General features: G+C 42.1%; 1 protein-coding gene across 3 annotated transcripts in view; it reads left to right on the top strand.

Annotated features, from left to right (window-relative positions):
- LOC146481641 (nesprin-1-like) overlaps positions 1-19,916 on the top strand; it is a 118,255-nt gene that overhangs the window by 29,159 nt on the left and 69,180 nt on the right. For all 3 annotated transcript variants that reach the window (XM_085107689.1, XM_085107691.1, XM_085107690.1), the window contains 13 exons: positions 270-581; positions 1,336-1,659; positions 2,398-2,715; positions 3,163-3,489; positions 3,687-4,013; positions 4,718-5,047; positions 6,225-6,545; positions 13,276-13,428; positions 14,242-14,415; positions 15,604-15,915; positions 16,452-16,619; positions 17,718-17,888; positions 18,814-19,413. In XM_085107689.1, coding sequence (XP_084963815.1) covers positions 270-581; positions 1,336-1,659; positions 2,398-2,715; positions 3,163-3,489; positions 3,687-4,013; positions 4,718-5,047; positions 6,225-6,545; positions 13,276-13,428; positions 14,242-14,415; positions 15,604-15,915; positions 16,452-16,619; positions 17,718-17,888; positions 18,814-19,413 — 3,837 coding nt within the window. The remainder of the gene's footprint in view (positions 1-269; positions 582-1,335; positions 1,660-2,397; positions 2,716-3,162; positions 3,490-3,686; positions 4,014-4,717; positions 5,048-6,224; positions 6,546-13,275; positions 13,429-14,241; positions 14,416-15,603; positions 15,916-16,451; positions 16,620-17,717; positions 17,889-18,813; positions 19,414-19,916) is intronic.

Genomic DNA, 19,916 nt, shown 5'->3' with positions numbered 1-19,916 from the left:
CACGGGAAGGTCTTCCCAGTGATGTTCCTTTAAATGGTTTCAGCGATTTTATGTCAGCAGTGCAGTGCCACAGAAAGTACTGCTGAATAACTTATATTGAATGATCACACTTTGAGGGTTTCATTCACAGACGCAAAAGTAATGACTTGAAACGACTAATGATTTTGGGGAATGAGGGTTAATCCTTCGGAAAATGTTTTCAGATTCCGATTCGATCGTTAACGGACAAAAATGCGCCCTAAATGTTTTCTTCTTTCTGATTCACGTAGGTGCTCACTGCCGCAATGGACAATCAACTCCAGTCACTTCAGACCCTGAATGAACTTTCAGAAAAGCTCGGTAGCTCGCCCAGCAATCAGGAAATTACACAAGATGTGCGCTCCGTTACAGCACGAGTGGAAGCAGCGTTACCTACCGTGCGTGACAAGAGTAACAGACTCTCTATCATGCTCCAATGCTTTCAACATCAGCAGTGTACTCAAAAGCATGTCACGTTTCTAAAGGAAGTGAAAAGTCGCCTTGAAGTGGAATTTTGTTTGGATGGCGTGGTGGATGTAGAGAACGAACTGCAGGGTGTCAAGGTGAGAGTCCTGGGGCTAGGCGATTACGTAAAGTGGTTATATCGTGACTCCTCACTACCCCTGTTGGGAAATCGGGTTGGAGGATGTGGCACATAAACTGTCAACAGCCCCTTTTTAGGTAGTGGGATAGGGGAGACGATCACGCGAGTCAGCAAAGGAAAGAAACAAGCTCGACATGGGTGGAACGAGGGTTTGTTCTGCCCAGTGTCATCGACAATTGTTCCGTTGTCACGCTTACTCGATCAGTTCGTCCTCTCAACTGTCTAGAAAGGGACTGCCAGCAGTCTCGAGATCCTAACCGGCATGGATTCCACCCGTAGTTTTCTGCATTCTTTTTAGCCGAATATACAAATGTAGACTTCTTTACAGGTCACTTAAGATATTTTAAATCTGTACTTAATGGATTTAACAAATCTATCATGGGAAAGCTTTATCTCAGTCTCCCCCTGACAAGGGAGCCCCATATCCAAGAATACAGCAACGTGCTTGACACAAGAGATTCCATGGCCGTTTCAAATGCATTTGTTTTGAAATTTGACATTCAACAATAAAACTCTTAGCAGGGGACTGTTGTTTTGTATCTGCGCGTGATGGTCCTTTGGTTTTTGATGTCGATCATCACGGTAATTTAACATGAGTGTAATCGATGTAACGTCCTATACCGTTCTGTGAAAAATTACCGCGGGAAGTAATATCAACCGTGGTGTGTATAACGACAGATATAACCATATTTGAACTTATTTCTTCATCGCAGGACATTTTACAATCACTAGAGTCGCATCAAACGCAAATTGAAGAAGCGATCTCTCAGGGTAAGGAACTCGTGCAGGTGGAAGGCGCATTGGAATTCGTGCAATCAAACGTAGCGCGGCTGGAAACTCTCTCGAGTGAAGTGTTCAAGGACTGTAAACAGAGACAAGAGGAGCTTGAGACAGCGTTAAACAACTGGTCACGGTATAACGAGGCGCTGGAGGGGTTTAAAGAAGTTTTGGCTGAGGGGGAGGTAGAGGTGACACAGAGAAAGGCGTTAAATATTACTGGTATTGAAGGAGTTAGTGAACAGAAACAGGAGGTGCAGGTATGGAAAACGATCATGAATCTCTAAATTCTCTTTAGGTGTTAATGTGCTAAAAGGCGGAGAGGTAATGAGAATAAACATAGTCGTCAGTCATGAAAGTTGTCCTCTAATTGATTACAGGTGCTTGATCGATGTTTACATTAGTTCAGCTCTCTGACGTGGTTATGAGGACATGTTAAAATGCAAGCGTTAATTTAAGAAAAAAAATGTGTTTCGGGGTACTTGAAATTTGTTAAAGTCGCCCCAGTAGTTGTAGTTTTAGCTTCTTCCAGGTTCAACCTGTTTATGTAAACGTAAAACGTTATTTGTCTATTTGATGTTATTTCTTACACGACTTCATGCGCATTACAAAGATATCTTAAGAAAGCGCTGTAAATCTACAATATGCTTGCTATCGTTATCCAACTAAATCCTTCACAGATGATGGTTTATTTCAGAAATAATTATATTGTTGGTAGGGGGACGGTACAGTAAACCACCCGCATAAAAGAACAAGTGGATTAAGAACCTCCAGGCTAAAATTCGTCATTTTAGACACCTGTTATATAAGAACCTTACCATAAATATATGAAGACTTATTCAGGCTGATCTTGAAAAAAGTAGGTTCTTAAATGTGGGTGTTTATTCTGAATTAATTTGCGTAAATCTCCACAGAGATATCAAAAACTGTTTTGACTTTTTGTTACGAGTCGTTCTGTGGAATACTTTGTCAGTTTTTCTTGTGATTTGTTTCGAAAGGATTTCCAACAAGATCTCCACACTCGATTGGCAGACTACAACTTCATCTTTTCTCTGGGAACAACGATTAAAATGAAAGCCAGCGAAGATTGCAAGGCAAGAATTGAGGAGCAACTCAACAGCATATCGTCGTTGAAGAAGTCTCTCTTTGACGAGATTGCAGCTCACCTGGAAAGCTTAGACTCCAAGTGTAAACAGTGGGAAGGATTCCAAGAGCAGTTGGACAAATTCGTGGAGTATATGGACAATGTCGACTCGCGACTGGAGAGGACTCGCAGAGAAAGCCGTGTGTCACAAGAATGGCTGTCTCAAGTTAAGGTGAGTATTTCTTTGATGCTAGGTTTTATATCTTGAGATAATATTAGCTGTGTTCAGCTGACACTGTTGAAAAATGGCTCAATGGCCAACCTGAAAGCACGGAGAAATCTTCAGTTATGCGTGATTCTGTTGGAAAGTAGTGGGACGATCTTCGTGCCATCTTACTCTGTATACCGTTATGTAGTAGTCTAAATTTTTCGCAACATGCTCTTTTAGCATGGAAAATAGTTTTATTCGGTAGTTCGAGTAAAATAACGTCATTGTGAAAATCGCGTATTAGCAGTGTTTTAGAACGCAGAGCCTGTTTGATTTCTTGGTTATCGGGGTAAATGCAGATGTTTTTACCTAAATCCTACAGTGTGGAAATGCTGCGTTTGATGCTTTCTTTATTGAATCTTTCTCTAAAGTTTGAAATAAACTGTTTTCTGGGATTTCGTTATTTCTCAGGGAGTATCGGACGAATTGTTCCAGCGGCGCCAAAGCTTCTCTGTGTTCTCCGAGGAAGCGCGCAAGATGTCCGAAGGAGTGGGGGATGCGGGCACGATGCACTTCAAAGCCAAGCTGTGCAGTTTGAGGGAGCGCTGGAATGAACTGTTTGAAAAAGCCAGAATGTCTGAGAGCAGCGCAGAGCAGGGACTGAAGCCGCTAAACGAGTATCAAGAAGTGTTTGAAGAATTTACTTCACGGTTTGAAGAGTTGGAGGAGAAACTTGAAGCAAACGTACCTTACTTTGGGAGCTCGGAGGAAGTGGCTGCTCTCATAGAAGAAGAGAAGGTACTTTAGCCTATACTAAACAACAACAACAACAACAACGACAACAAATTTCCTCTGCAAATTTTTAAAAAAGAAAAACCAAACGTTCTTTTCTACTGAGTCCCCACCGACTCAGCACCACAGTTTTAACGCTTTTATCCATTCTTAATGTGGTTGTGTCGCTTATTGATGCTATATTCGATTGTCCTTTTACACAGTTGCTGCTTGCGGACTTGCGTGAACTAAGGGGAGTTCTGGACAACTTGATCTGGAAAGGCTCAGAGCTCTCCGCGAGCATGAAACTGAAGGATCTGGATATTAAAGACACGCTGAAGCAACTAGAGGAGAAATGGAACCTGGCCGTCAAACGGGCCGAGAAAAAGCTGATTGATTTGGACGACCTCAGAATGGACTGGGCCGAGCGTGAGGAAATGCTGGCGAACATGGAATCCTGGGTAGTGCAGGCTGAAGACCAGTTATTGAATGAACAAGGGTTGTCGAGTAGAGACGAGGACAGCTTGAGAGACGCGCTGACTTATTATGAGGTAAAGTTATTGACAGTGGAACCTCGATTTAACCAACCTCTTCATAAGTCCTCAGTATAACACACGATATGCTCTAGCCCGGCATATTTAAATGTGTGGAACAGAACCTCGATATACGAACCCTCGATTTAACGAACCAATTTTCCTACCCCCTTGGCACTTCGTTTAAGGTATTTACTTATATTTGCCACACCCAGGACTCGTTACAGAGACAAACACAAGGGAAGAGAAGGAAAAAAACTAATAATAAGAAGAATGGTGCCACAGTGGTGAGGAGGCCTAAAGAAAACCATGAAGCTTATGTACAATTAGGCTCTCTAAAAATAACGATCTATTCTCGACTTAATATAGGTCTTTTCTGTAACTACTGACATTGCTCAGGAAATAAAAAAAAAAACTTTGTTAGAGCGGTTTCCAATTGAGTGCCAAGACCAACGTAATTATTCTGAGCAATGACGACAGACGTCAACAACACAACCAACCAATCAGAATTCGAATCAAATACATGCAACCGGCGTCAAGCGCGGGAAAACGCCTACTAAGAAGTCACGATTGGTTTTGGTTTGGTTTCTCATTGGTTGAGGACGTTGCGCGAAATTTCAGTGCCAATCAGAGCTCAGTAAGGCAAAACCAAAGCAAACGCGAGTTGCTTTCGACGCTCAATTGAAAACCGCTTCACTAAACGTGGATGTCGCAATTTTCAGGGCGTAAAGCGAGATATGGAAAACTGTGAAAAGGATTTCCAGTCAGCCGTAGAAAGCTACCAAGAATTGTCCAACTCTGGAAAATACATGATGTACATTCAAGACAAGATAGTTGACGATAAATGCGATTCGCTCAAAAAGAAATGGGAATCCCTTGCAAGCAGCATTCCACAACGAGTCGAGACTTTGAAGGGAGAATTACACAGCTGGAAAGGCTTCCATGAAAAATTGGACGCGTTTTTGGCCTGGGTCGAGGAAATGGAAGGGTTTACTAAGATTGAGAAACCACGTGACGAGAACGAGGCCGTGCAGCAGTTAAAGGGACTGGAGGTGAGTGGTTGTCGGTTATATTCATGAGATAGGTGGTGTCTTTGATAACTTCACTTCTGCCGTGTGCGGCTTTCCTTTTTGCCTCTTTCCATGTCATGTTGATGTATCCAAGTTCCTTTATTGGGCCCCGGAGCCCTACATGTTTCCCGGACTACCATGTTTCCTTGAGCCCCAGGGATATACCACGTGATGCATGGGAACTTTGGCTAATCTTCATGACTCAACAATTTGTAGTACGTTCCGTAAGGTCTGCATGGCGTAAGGTTTTACCTTTATAATAACATTAGCGTGCAGTAGGCTTGGGTTTTGTTGAACAAAGGGAAGTTGGTTTGCAAGCAAAACAAATAGACGGAAAAAAGAAGAAGGATGGAGGGTAATTGGGCGCCTTGTCCTTTGCTAAGGTTGCGTTCGATTGTCGGTATTTCGGAATAAAAGTAAGCAGAATAGCTGTTAGACTACTCTTTTTCAGTAAATTTGGGAAGACAATTCTGCACACTTTGGCTGACACATGGTAATTTAAGAGCCATTTTGTACTCCAGTAATTTCAAAATTGTCTTATGAAGGATTTCTTGACATCATTGTATGTATTCCTATTCCCGAATAGGGTCAATTGAACGCACCCTAATACTACTGAAACTTACTAACACTTACCGAATGATGATTTCGATGGACGTATGTAAGAGTATGTAATCAAGGGTTTCATCAATGAAAAGGCCGGAAATATTAGAAATTGAAAATTCCTATGTCGAGATAGATACCATAATTAATAAAATGAAAGATTAAAATTCCGACCGAAGTTTAATTAGACTTAGTCTTCCTTGTTACACTTCGTTATTGTCTAGTTTTCCTCTTCACACATTATCATTGTTATTGTTGGATGTAATGTTAAAAAAAATTATTATTTTGTGTACAGTCTGGCTTGCCGCGATTAGCTCTTCGCTATTTGTAAGCCAGCCTAGTTATAACTTAATGTTCTGTTGTGAGTAAATAAAACTTGTGAAAAAACTTGTGAAGCGTCTAGCTTTTAATAGACGTTACATTTGTTTATAGTAAATTTCGTTTCAATCTAAACATACTGAATAAGAACAACTCTATAAATTTCAATATAAAACCCATTTTAATGTTACTACGGTTTGGATTATGGTGCCTAATTCACACACAACTCTTCAATCACCAGGAGTTTCAGTCGAATTTCAGAAGCCGCCAAGACTCGTTCGAATCCCTCGTGAAAGAAGGTCGTGAAGTCCGACTTCAAGCGAGCAAAGGCGAAGAAGCCGAGCGACTTGGCGAGAAGCTCACGAAGTTAACCGATCGTTGGGACGAGATGTTACGATGGGCCGCCGGAAGATACCAACTGTTGGTGCTGTCACGTCATTACCTGGACTCGTCTAAACACGTGGTACAGTATCTGGAAAAGATAGAAGAGAAGTTAAGTTCCGCAAAAGATATCCCACCTACAGTACTGGAGAAAATCAAGGAGGAATCGAGGAAGGCGAAGGTAGGAAATACTGAGAAGATGGGGAATAGAATAGTTGCATAATAAACGTAAGAACTTTGGGAATTTGTAAGAATCTAAGATCACATTAGTGTAGGAATGTTATAAACACGAAGTAGTCGTAATCGTTTTCGTATAAATTCTGATTTATTCCACTTTGATATCGTACAGAAAAGACCTTTCGAGTTAAATCACACGCCCCTAAATAAACCCACTAAATTTGATATCCTACAAAAACCAGTAAATCAAGTTGTTGTCATGTGCTCTCTTTGTACAAACAAAACGAAAAGCGTGACGACTTTGATTACATAACAAATACGCGTGGCTGTTTATGACACTCCCCCTAGTTGATCACCTTAGTGTGAGTCAACTATATTCGCTTTGAAAAATAAACTAAGACTATATGTGTTATCGCAAAGTTCGTTGTTTCTAAATGTTCGCGTTATTTACAAGTGTGAGGAAATAAATCTAAATACGGCAACGTTTAAGGTTCTCAGCTCAGTTCAAGAGTTCACCTCCAGAGGAACAACATGTTGAATGGGTCGTCGCAAGCGCTGAATTGAACTACCATTGGTACTCGTAACTCTAACTGAAACTGCTCGCACCTTTCCATCTCGGCCCGGGTGCAATTCTTCTACTTTCGCAAGCTTCCAGAAGCTTCGACGAACGCTGTCATTTTTGAGAATAACAATGTCTCCAACCTTGACCCCTGTATCGCCATTGTCTCCCCTTAGCCGTGCGTTCTTGATAACATGTTCTCTTAAGCTGGTTAAATATTCATCTCTCCATTGACGAGTGAATTGTCCCAACAGATGCCTATGATGTTTAAGTCGCTTCGTCAGAGAATCGTAGGTGCTAGTGATTTCGAAATGTTGACTGTTCGGAGTTGTAGTAACTCTTCGACCATAAATCAGATCCGATGGCGTTAAGGGATACGAGATCGATTCCTCGTCGTCATACACATAAGTTAGCGGCCTTGCGTTGATCAACCCTTCTATTTCCGTCAATAGAGTACTTAGCTCCTCGTGGGTGAGGGTAGATTTTCCGATGGTTTTTTGGATAGGAGACTTTACGCTGCGGACGAGCCTTTCCCAGTAGCCTCCCCACCACGGCGCCTTTTCCACAATGAAATTCCAACTGATTTGATTGTTGGTTAAATATCGCCAAACTTCCGGTGACCGTACTAATTTGCGAATATCCTTGCTTGATGATTTGAAAGTTTTTGCATTGTCCGATTGAAGATTAGCCGGGAGTCCTCTTCTACTGGTGAATCTTCTGAAAGCAAGCAGGAAATCTTGGACACCGAGTCCACGAGTCAACTCTAAGTGCACTGCACGGGTTGAAGCGCATGTAAATAAACACACGTAAACTTTGACACATTCAGCGTTGTTGACGTTTTCCTTTACGTAAAATGGCCCAGCGAAGTCGATTCCAACATTAGTAAAAGGTGGATCGTCTGAGACTCGGTTGGTTGGAAGATCAGCGAACTGTGGAGGTTTGCATGGTGCTGCATCGAATCGTCGGCAGACAACGCAGTGTCGAATGATTTTCTTGACTGTCTCGCGACCGCGTAGAATCCAGAAACGTTCTCGTAAGTTCGTAAGCGTGTCCCTTATCCCAGAATGCTTGACTAAATCGTGAATATTCCTAATAGTGAGATTGGTGAAAGCGTGTTTGGCAGGCAAAAGTATCGGGGTTCTGGCAGAAGACGATAGGGAAGCATTTGCGATCCGTCCTTTGCATCTGATAATTCCATCGTCGTCGAGAAACAGTCCCAACTGCGGAACACGTATAGGTGGCGTTGATTTCGAATCCCTTCGAGTCAGAAAAGAAAGTTCATCGGTAAAAGACGATGCTTGAACCGAGTGTATCCACAGATTCTCGGCGTCCTTCAATTCGGTGGTTGTTAAATCTTCCATTTCTTCTTTCCGGTTTTCAAGTGTTCGGTTTTTGAGCTTGTTGATGAACTTGATCACAAACGCTGTTACTCGAATTAACTTCGTCCTGTCGCTGAACCGTCCAATGTCGATTATCTGGTCAACTTTCGGGTTGAATTTGTCGCAGGCAGTGGTAATAAGGGAATGTGTTACATCTGGTACGTTCTTGACGGCTTCCTGTAAAATTTGTTCTTCGTTCACTTGTTCCGATGGAGAAGTTTCGGGCCATTCATTCTCGGATTGATACAAAAAACTCGGACCATTCCACCACGTATTGCTGGCAGAAAGTTCTTTCGCTGATAGTCCACGCGATGGTAGATCGGCAGGATTTAATTCTCCTGGACAGTGCCTCCATAAATCTTTGGGAGTTAGACGTCGAATTTCTTCTACTCTTTGACCGATGTACTGCTTCCATACTCTTTCATTTTTGATCCAGCATAGAGCAGTTGTAGAATCACTCCAGAGAACGGTTGTGTATTCAGCTCCAATCGACTTTAACTTGTTAACGAGTCGGGCCAAAATTAATGCTCCTAGTAATTCCAATCGAGGAATTGTCTGTGCCTTGATAGGAGCGACTCTCGATTTTGAAGCGACCAATTTAACTTCGATTCGACCATCACTGTACGTGTTTCGAATATAAACCACCGCGGCGTAGGCGCGTTCTGAAGCATCACTGAAGCCATGTATCTGAGAGGTTACAGGTTGTCGCGAAAAATAGCATCGAGGAATACGATAGCCGCCAATGAACTTCAGATCTTGGAGAAACGATTTCCATCGGTGAAGCAAAGTTCCTTGTAATTCTTCGTCCCAGTTTGTTTTGTTGATACAAAGTTCTTGAAACAAGATCTTCATCTCTATTGTAAGAGGCGTCAAAAATCCCATGGGGTCGAAGATCTTGGCCGTAACCTTTAGAACAGATCGCTTGGTGAGGGGAAGTGCTTGTGCAAATGGGCACAGATCGGAGAAATTGAAGAAAATTTCGTCTGTGAGAGTGTTCCAGTTCATTCCTAGAATTTTAACTACTACATCTTCGTTGTCAGAAGTCGTTGAGTCACAACCAACACTCGATTTCGCGAATGATTCGTCATCTTCTTTGTTGACATTAGTGACCTCCTGTTGTGTGTTTGCTGATCCTGGTGAACTTTCAAGTTTCGTAATTTGCGTTTGTAGTTTTCGCGAGTTCGATCGCCATTTTCTGAGATTGAATCCTCCACTGGACATAACCTTCTTGCATCTCTTGTAAACAGAGAGACCTCTTTCTTCGTCTGACTCCCCCGTTAACAGGTCGTCCACGTACAGAGATTGTTCCAATAATTCAGCGATTTCGGGGTCACTTTGTTTGTGTAGTTGTAAGTGATGTAGAATTGTCGCTCCCAAAATAGCAGGCGAGGGGCGTAACCCAAACACGAGCCGTGTGAACCTGTATTGTACAATTTCAGGCTTAACGCAATCTGGGTTTCTAAACCATAAGAATCGAAGAAAGTCTCGATGATCCTCTTGGATTCCCACCATAAGGAAGGCCTTTTCAATGTCAGCTGTGATACCGACAGGATTCTTCCGAAAGCGCGCTAGCATATTGAAAACATGTGGGATGTGATTTGGCCCAGTTTCAAGGCAATCGTTGAGTGACTTCTCTTGGTTACCAGATTTTGCTGACCCATCGCACACAATTCGTACCTTCGTAGTCTCACGATCCTTTCTTACTACTGCATGATGAGGCAAATAATGATGTCGCGCAGCAATTTTCTCTTTATTCGGTACTTGCTCGATTATCCCCTTTGATAACTGGTCTTGAATGATGTTGTCGTATTCGGCTAATAACTCTGGGTCTTTGCGCAGCTTGTGATGTAAGGATCTTAATCGCGATTCGCACAACAGATAGTTGTTGGAGGATAGCGGCAAACAATTTTCTTTCCACGGTAAATTGACTTCGTATCGGTCTTCGTTCCATGCAACGTCGATTTTGAAAGATTCCTTCGTTTCCTGTTGAGTCAGATCCTTAATGCCAATTGCCTCAGTCTCCCAAAAGTTTTTCAGAGTGTTCGTGAGAACGTCGTCTTCGTTTCGGGCAAATAGGTCGTCATGGCCTTCGATTATTAAATTTGAATGCGTAACATAACTCCGATCGAGTGTTCCTTTAACTGGTCCAGACAGCAGCCACCCGAGTTTGCTATTTACAGCAATGGGACCTTCGTCTCCTCGTCTTGTCTCCCCCGTTACAAAATGCCAGTAATAATCGCAGCCGATCAGAATATCAATCGAACCTTCGGCGTCAAACGGTTCATCCGCTAGCTCCAATCCATCCAAATGCGGGTAGTTTACAGAGACCTTGCCAGGTAAAGGCGAGCAAATAACCGGAAATGTCAGAGCAGAAATTTTAATGGCATCTTCGCATCCAGACCTTCGTACTTGTAATTTCACAACATCGCAATTCTGCTTCTTGTACTTTGCTTCTCCAAATGTGTTCAAGTTGAGTCGTTCAGTTTGAAGTGATTTCAGATGAAGTGTTGCTCGTAAATTCTCAGTGATGTAAGAGCGCTGACTTCCACTGTCGAAAAGTAATCTCACCACGGTCGATCTAGTCCCATCTTCGTTTGTCGCTACAGCCTTAGCTGTTTGAAGTAACACTCTGCAATTCGGTTTTGAACTCTCGCGATTTGTCGTAGTTGCTGTTGTGATGCCAGTATTCTCTCTTTCGTTGATCGTCTGGTCCCTAGGTCTTTCTTGTGTAGATCGGTCGGAATTGAGGGGACGTTCTGTATTCTGCGCGTTGTTGTTGTTGTTGTTGAAGGAGTTCGCGTTTCGTGGACAAATCGATTGATGGTGTCTCTTGTCGCATCTTCTGCAAGTTTTCTGGCATTGATCCTGTTGATGTCCCTTTCGAAGGCACATGAAACATCTTTTGTCCCGAGCAAGGATGGTTCTGCGAGCGTTTAATTCGGTGACCGTTTCGCACGAAGCTGAGAAATGTTTCCCAGAACAGTAAACACAAGTCGGCGCAAACTGTTGGGTTTGTGAATCAGCAAGATAGGCACCAGAAGTACCGGGTGGAATAGTGGGTGGCAAAACCTTCGATTTATCAGGAACAAAATGTAGAGGAGGCTGTCGTTTTGATTCTAAAGGTGGGACGGTTTTAACTCTTTCGCTCATTTCTCTCGCTTCGATTTCGCGTTGCAATAGGTCGAGCAGCGGTTCGATTTCCCAGACATCTTGACTAGTGTTGCGAGCGACGTGAATTCGTATATCGGGAGGAAGTTTCGACATAATTACCGGAATGAGAAGACTTCCATATTGTGCAGATTTGATTCCCAGGGCTTCTAAGCCTCTTACGTTTACGCTGATTTTGTCATACAAATAACGGAGTTGAGAAGGCCTTTCTGAAGAACATACGGAGATTTTCAAAAGTTCGTCCATGTGGGAAGCGATGATTTGTTGTGGTTTTCCGAATCGTTTCATCAAAATGTCCACAGCCGCTTGGTAGTTGTCTTCGGTAATCGGTAACCCTGCAATGGCGCGTGACGCTGCTCCCTCGAGTTGAGCTACTAGATAATTGAACTTTGCGATTTTCGATAAATTCGGGTTCGAATGGACGGCACTTTCGAATGTATCCCAGAACGGCTTGAACTGTGTCACTTCGCCTCTAAATTTAGGTAAGGTGAGCTTTGGTAGTTTAGATGTCGCTGCATTTGTTGTAGGAGGTGTACCACTATGTTGGGAAGTTTGATTCGGCGAAGGAGGAGCTGAAAAAGCTGGAGGAGATCCCGTTGTTTGTATGGCTTGAGTCGAAGGAGGCGTCGATAGTGAACCGGTCGGAATAGAAGGGTTGTTTTCTGTAAATTGTGCCGCGGATCCGGTTGTCGTGTAAGTTGTACTCGTATTTGAGGGCGTTGTCGTGAGGGAAATATTCGCAAGAGCGTCCATTACTCGCATTTTCAATGTTTCGGCTTCGTCAATTTCCTTTTCGATTTCCTCCACTTTACAGACGGATACGATTTTTTCGTCTAGATCTGAGACCAGTTTCGATTTTTCCTTTAACATTTCTTCGATTCTCGTTAACTTGTTTTTCGTTTTGATATCCAATTCGGAGGTCGCATTTTCCAAGATTGTATCGGCTTCGACGATGAGCTTCGTTATGACTCCTCTATTGGCCCCGCGAGTTGCTCTTAGTCGTGGTAGATCTCCTTCTGACATCTTTTCTTCAGGTCGTGATTTCGAGCCCCACGTTGGGCGCCATGTTATAAACACGAAGTAGTCGTAATCGTTTTCGTATAAATTCTGATTTATTCCACTTTGATATCGTACAGAAAAGACCTTTCGAGTTAAATCACACGCCCCTAAATAAACCCACTAAATTTGATATCCTACAAAAACCAGTAAATCAAGTTGTTGTCATGTGCTCTCTTTGTACAAACAAAACGAAAAGCGTGACGACTTTGATTACATAACAAATACGCGTGGCTGTTTATGACAAGGAACAAAAAATTTACAAATTGAGTTACTCTAAGGAGATACTCATCATTTTCCTCTAAATCTGCCTCAACACAAATTTTTACGGCACTATACTATTTGAACCCAAACAGCAAAACAGTGCTTAAAAACTAAAAGTGCATTTACCAGAAAATGTTTTTTTTTTTAATCTAGTTCAAACCACAAATTGCCGCCACAAAAATTTAGAACCCGTACCAGTGGAAAGTAGCCTGCGCTCAAACTCTTCACAAATTGAAGAGAGTGAGCAAAATCAGACCTCCACTGGGTAGCGAGTTACCCGGCATTAATTTGTTTTATTCCAATTGTAGGCTAAGGTGGATCTTTGGAAGCAGCAGTGTCTTGATTTAGATGTGGTTGTGAAAGAAGGTCACCTGATGCTGCAGCAGGAGTCCTCAGGGCAGGCTGTAGCATTCGAGGAGAAACTTGGTGACTTGAACATGGAGTGGCATACGGTTATACAGGTACCGCTTAACGCTAAATGGATGTTGGACTATTGAAACGTCATTGGAGACTCATATTTTGTAATGAAAGTTAACAATTTTCCCTGGTTGGTTGAGGGCAATTCTCACCGATACAGTCATATTCTAGCCTTTGTAAGCATGTTCAACTCAAAGTAATATGGTTTTTGATCCGTTTTGTTCCGACAAAGAGATACCACATCTTACTGCGCAACACTGGAATTGGAGAACCGACTTTTGCTTCTCTTCATGGTTGCGGAAATGCGTAACCAGTTTTTGAACCGTGTTTTCTACAACATCTCTGACATCCGGGTTTTTTGCAGGCGGGGGTGGGGGGGGGGGGGGCTTTAGGGGTGGGTACCCAGTAAAGTCTCATACTGGTAGGCTCAACTTTTTACCCTTTCACATACCGACTTTTACCCCCTGCGGCAAGTATAATTTCATGTGATGTTATTTCTATCAGAAATTCTGCTCAGGTTTTGCTAATCTTTCTAATGCTTGAGTTTAATTGCTATACTGTCAGTTCTCAGTATATTTTGGCGGCTACAATTAAATTTGGCCCCCCTTCGGAGGGTGAAAACGGTACTTATTTCGGGCGGAGCCTCCCCGGAATACCCCCCCCCCCCCCCCACCCACCCGGGGGCTCTGACAACCACGCAAGGAGTAAATTTTAGCCGTTATCGAGACAGTTTCCACTAAGCATTCCCTAGTCTGCTTTAGCTGTATTACATCATCAATGAAGCCTCATCGTACTCTATTTCGCTTCTCTGTCGTGCTTCAGTTTTGTGTTCTCTACTTTTAAAACCGCAAAATTAGGACGTGGAGGAGAACAAGAAAAGCATCGAGAAAACGGCGAAAAAGTGGTGGGACTTCACCAGGAACAAACTAAAGATGATCCGCTGGCTGAAGAAGAAAGAAGGAGACGCGGAGATGCAGTACTCGACAAGCTGCCGCATAGATAGCGCTCAGGACCAGCTCACAGCATATCAGGTAGTGTGGAAAAATGACCACGTGACCACAATTATCCTACGTTTGCCGCTCGCTGTTGTTTGACAATGACAACAACTTTATAAGTGACTCCATTAAAATGATTTTTCAGTAACCATTACAATCAATGTAATAGATGTAAAAATCAGTACACAATATAAATAAATCTTAATAAAAAAATGTAAGAATCCCTCCACAGCACGGCTCTTGAAAGCAGCCCGAAAATTAGCTAAAGTATTCTCAGCATTTTACTAATTCTTTTTAGGAAGTGTAAACGAGAATCTGACGCTTTCCTTTTGTCGTAAATCTAAATCTCCATTCTAAATTTCTCTATTGTTTGCTCTTTGTTGCGAAACGGCTCATTGTGTCCAACCTTCGGGTATAGTGCTCCCCTTCTTTGTCCGGATATAACACTTTTCCCCTGGGGTATCTCCTAGTTGGGGAGTGGGGCAGGGTAACTAGTAATTTTTCCTGGGATTTTTCTGTAATCAATCAATCAATCAATCAATCAATCAATCAATCAATCAATCAATCAATCAATCAATCAATCAATCAATCAATAGGTGTTTGTTAAAAAATAAATAAATAATAAATAACACGAGTAGTGGCTTGCTTGCCCCGGAAATAGCTACAGCTAGTCAAGGCGGAGCAGGACGAACACAAGAAAATGATACGTACAAACTACTAACATCCTAAGTTTTACATTGTAATACAGAAAGTGGTGCGAGTTTTTTAAACCAATCATTGATCCTTGTAAAGGAAAATCGAATCAGGCAGACGCGAAATTGCTTTCGACATTCAATTTTTATATCAAGTGCAAGGTAATTATATTTTTTTAAAAAACTGGAACATTGTATAATGCAATTCGAGCGATTTGATTGGCTTAGCGGCCATGGTATATGAGCCATTATACCATGCCCGAGAAATAGAGACCATTAAATTGTCTTCTAGTTGTTCTTGCAAAGCGAAATCCTCAAAATCTAGCATTATTTCTTGATTGTTTCTAATAAAACAATTATTCCACTCGCGCTTGTTGGATATGAGATGATTATAGCCAACTCGGCGTCTCGTTGGCTATCTATCATCTCATATCCAACGCGCGCTCGTGGAATAATAGTTAAATATTTAGGTATTTATTAGCGACCTCTCTAGCGCGTAATAGCTCATATCACATGTTTGTTGTCATTACAGGGAATCCTTGATCGTCTCAATGCTCACAAGCGTGACTTAGAAGCCCTAAGTAGAGCCGCTCAAGAAATGGGGGAGGTGGACGCGGAGGGCTGCGCGATGAGAGAAATCCAAGAGTTGATTGAACGCTTTGAATCACTGCAGAAGAATATATCAGAAAAGAGAGAATTCTTCGAGCGAGTTGCAGGCAAATGGCACAAGTTTGCTGAGCAGAAACACAAGATGAACGCCTTCTTCAAGAACACGCACGGGATTGTCACAAAGCGACAAGTTAAGAGCGCTGACGACTGCAAAAAGCAGATTGAAGAGTGCAAGGTACTCAGAAATTAACTGTGTTTGCAAGGATCATCGCGACAAAATAAAAGTACCGAATCTTGTAGTAAGGGATCTAATCAGCCAAAAATTGTAGAACAATCTAAAAGAGAGTAAGGCTGATTTCACGTTCAGGGAAGTATATTTTCCCAATATTTCGAAAGGCACGGCCTTTCTTCTTCAGGGTATGTTTGAGACTGACCCCGTGACAAGAGACGTTACAATTCGAAAGTTACAATAGATACATCAAAAACATAGGCTAAAGTTACATAAACAAAAACATTACAATTTGAAATTTGAAAACACAACTGGTCAATAGGCCGCATGAGCAAAATAGCTAACGTTACAACGTGGAAAACGAAAGCAAAAAACGTAACAATGAGAAATTTGGGAAAGTGACATAACTTAGGACAATGAAAGACGGGAAAATGTTTATGTCTCATTTCTCTTATTTCAAACCTTTACCTCGTGCAAACGCTAGAGAGCCAAGTAGTTTTTAAGTGTATTTCTGTGTTTTCATTGTCATTGCGTTTTTTCAGGCTGTGGGTCAGGATATTGAGGACAATGAATCGGTATTGGAAGCAGTGAATCAGGAAGCTTTTCAGTTACTTGCGGAACTCAGGCAAGGGGATGGACTTGTGGATATGGAAGGATTTGAGGCACAGCTCCGACTGGTCAACGAGACATGGAATGAAGCTAAAATTCAGGTAACAAAGTTACTTCCTTTATTCCTTTGTTCTAAGGCGAGTGATCAAAACTAATATACTCGAACAGGGCCCACCAAACCACAACATAGATGGTGGTCCCTGCCTGTTTCCCCCTTCCTCAACCTCAAAAGATGGTGTGTTTATTGCATAGCTACCCCTCTATCCAGCGGTAAAAAATGACAATCAGATCTTGTTTATCTAGTAATGCTGACTCTTGCCAGGTGAATATTTCTGTGTCAACTCAACTTTTGTTGGTAATGGTCATGGGACACTCTTAGCCCCAGACAAGGTGGGTCCTCTTCGAACCAGTTCCCTTAAGGGTTCTACGTGTGTGACCAGGCGTGATTGAACATTACCTGTCTTAACTTTTTATGCTTACCTAGTGTAACCAATCTTGACCTGTTGTGATTCAGTGAAGTAACTGATTTTGATTATCGCGACTTGGTGTGACCTATCGTGAAAACACCTATCGTCTGTTACCGCGGTTAAGAGTTTGTGACCTACTCTAGTACTCCCTATATTGATCTGTCTTGACCACTAGTAATCATTATAACCTACCATTTGTATTGTAGCCTTTGTTGACTAACTGGTTTGGTGACTTCGCGTCAGTTGCTCTTTTGACTTGTCGCGTAAACGCCATGTTACCGCACTTGACATGGCTTTAATGGAAATATCTCGTTCACGTTTCAAGCAATCCAAAAACTCTAAGTTCATCCCGTGAATCTATGTTGTGGGGTGTTTTGTGAATTTTTGGGTGATTTTTGGGTATATTTGGGAGGAGATAGTTTTTCTAGAAGGATTGGTAAAATTAAGAGAAATAAGAAATATTAAAGAATTAGTGAAGTTTTAAAATTAGAATTTGTAGTTAATAATTAATAGACGGACACCAAGTTAGTCCACTAGCAACCTGGGGTACTCTTGCGTGGGTATCAACTGTCTATTAGTGTTTCAAAAATCATTTTCTTTCTTCCATCCCTTCTTAAAACCTCTTCAAATTTCATTCAAATTTAGGCTAAGTCCCCCCTTAACCTGATTTGAGTAAATACGATTTATCGTGAACTGTCCTCTTCAAAGATGTTTTGTATTTTCTATGATCAGGTTGGATATAAGAAGCAAGCGTTGGAGCAGGTGGCGAGTGAGTTTGAAGTCCTTGAGAAAGACAAACACGAAATCCAGCAATGGATCTCTGACGTCAAGAAGGAGCTGAGTACGACCGCTGACCAAGAGGACAAGAACCCGGATGTTGTGATACGACGGCGGAAGTTAAAGGTTTGTTTAAAAAGAGTATTCTAGAGGTTTCCCACGCGTGGTTTTCTATGTTACAAAGAGCCATTCCTTTGGGAAAGTTTTATGTACAAATGGACAACCCGAGGGCAACAACTGGGCACAAAGCGTTTCTACAACTAACAACAACAACAACAACAACAAAAAGAAAACAACTTCACTTAGATTTCAATGTACAGAAATTTTTTATTTTGTAGGTGAGAATAATTAGTTTCCCTATTCAGCATTAAATATTTGATGACCTTTGATATCGCATTTCGTAATTTTTGGACAGATAAACTACCCTACCTCCAGACTAGTTCCTCGACGGTGTCTCCCAATACAGAGGTATTTTTGCGCAGTTTATGACTATGCGGTAAAAAGAGAGGCTGTTGGGATCCAAAAAGAAAACTGGGGTTAACCACGCATGTGTCAAAGATATTCAACAACAGTTATTCGAAAAAGCTTTAAAATATAGAATAATGCATGGCGTTTTCTGTCCAGATTGAAGTTTAATTATCTCTAAAATATGCGTGGTTACCCCCAGTTTAATTTTTGGATTTCAAAAGCCCTTGCTAAGGTCTTCTTTTTTCGCATTGTCATAAAGGACGTAAAAATACCCTTGTATTAGTAGGCACCGTCCCCAAGAAATTCGAGCTTCTTGGATCATCCCGAGATGCGCAGAACTTATGCGCATCATTAACAAAAGAAGGCACCACCCTATATTAAATGAGTAGCAACAAGATCTTGGTCATATCTGACAAAATGTAGGAGATAGCACAATCAGAAGATTTGCATAGTAGTGTGGGTCATAGTCTGAGAACATGGTCCAGAGTAATAACGATGACAGGAACAACAGCGGAAGGAGTCTTGTGGAGGTAGAGTGGGCGACTGTGCTTCTTTGATTAACTTCGATGTCGTTTATTCTTAGAATCAAGTGGCCTCACGCGAGGATCAGCTGAAGAGACTTAGTCTTCAGGCCTTGAAGCTCGTGGACGATTTCTCTCATAACCTCGAAGTGGACATGAGCGAATCCTTTGAACCTTTCTTTCAAGAGTGGGAAAGCGTTCATGAAATGGCTGGGCTCCCTGTGGATGAAGCACAAAAAGAGACCCTGGAAAAGCTCCGGCGACCCTCATCCGTCCCACCGCAGTTAAGCATTCAGGAGGATAGCGAAGACGAGTTCCTTCCGGAGATGCTCGATGCTGGCCCGACGCGCCGCTTCGGGATTCGGCGATTCTCGTTCGGAAGCGAGAACTCATTAGACGTGCGCGACCGTAAACGATCGTATGAAGCGTCTATGGATACACTGTGGAGTTCTAGCAGCACGTTTTCAATCAACATCGACAACAGGGACGAAGAGTACGATGAAAACGCTAGCATTTTCATTGACAACGTTCTTGGAAGTGGACGCGTTTTTGTAGGTGGGAGTGAACCAAACTTGCTTGATGGACGGTCGAGGGAGGGGACACTATCCAGCCAAGATTATCCTAAGGCAGAGGTTGTGGAAGCAATGGACACTTCACTTCAGGTAATGATAACAGCAATGTTATTTAATTTAATTTAAGAATGGTGTCTGTTAATTCAGAAGTATTTTTGCACAGTTTATGACTTTTCGGGAAAAGTCGATCTTTGGGACCCAAAGGAAAATTGGGGGTGACCACCCATTTCTCAGAGATAATTAAGCAACAAAAATTCGTTAAAATACAAAACCATGTATGGAATTTTTTCCCCAAATTGAAGCTTAATTATCTCCCGAGTTATCTCTGCCAAATGAGTGTTTTTCGGATTCCAATAATCCTTGCCAAGATCTGCTTTTCACGCGTAGTTATAAACCGCGCAAAAAATCTTTGTTTTAGCAGGCACAACCATTTGTTTCTCGAACCATCCCAATGTGAGGCATTATTCTGAAGCTGTTTTCGCTGCATGCACAAATAATAATCGTGGAGATCAATTTAAGACTCGAGGACCTAACGACGAACCATGTTTACTTCAATATTTTTCCAGAGGCATTTAGTTGAGCTTTGTTAAAGC

Source organism: Pavona decussata, unplaced genomic scaffold (assembly GCF_977016875.1).
Source record: "Pavona decussata unplaced genomic scaffold, jaPavDecu1.1 SCAFFOLD_48, whole genome shotgun sequence".
NCBI classification, from domain to species: domain Eukaryota; kingdom Metazoa; phylum Cnidaria; class Anthozoa; order Scleractinia; family Agariciidae; genus Pavona; species Pavona decussata.
The sequence above is the reverse complement of the archived record's forward strand: the minus strand, read 5'-3'. Positions and strand labels throughout refer to the sequence as shown.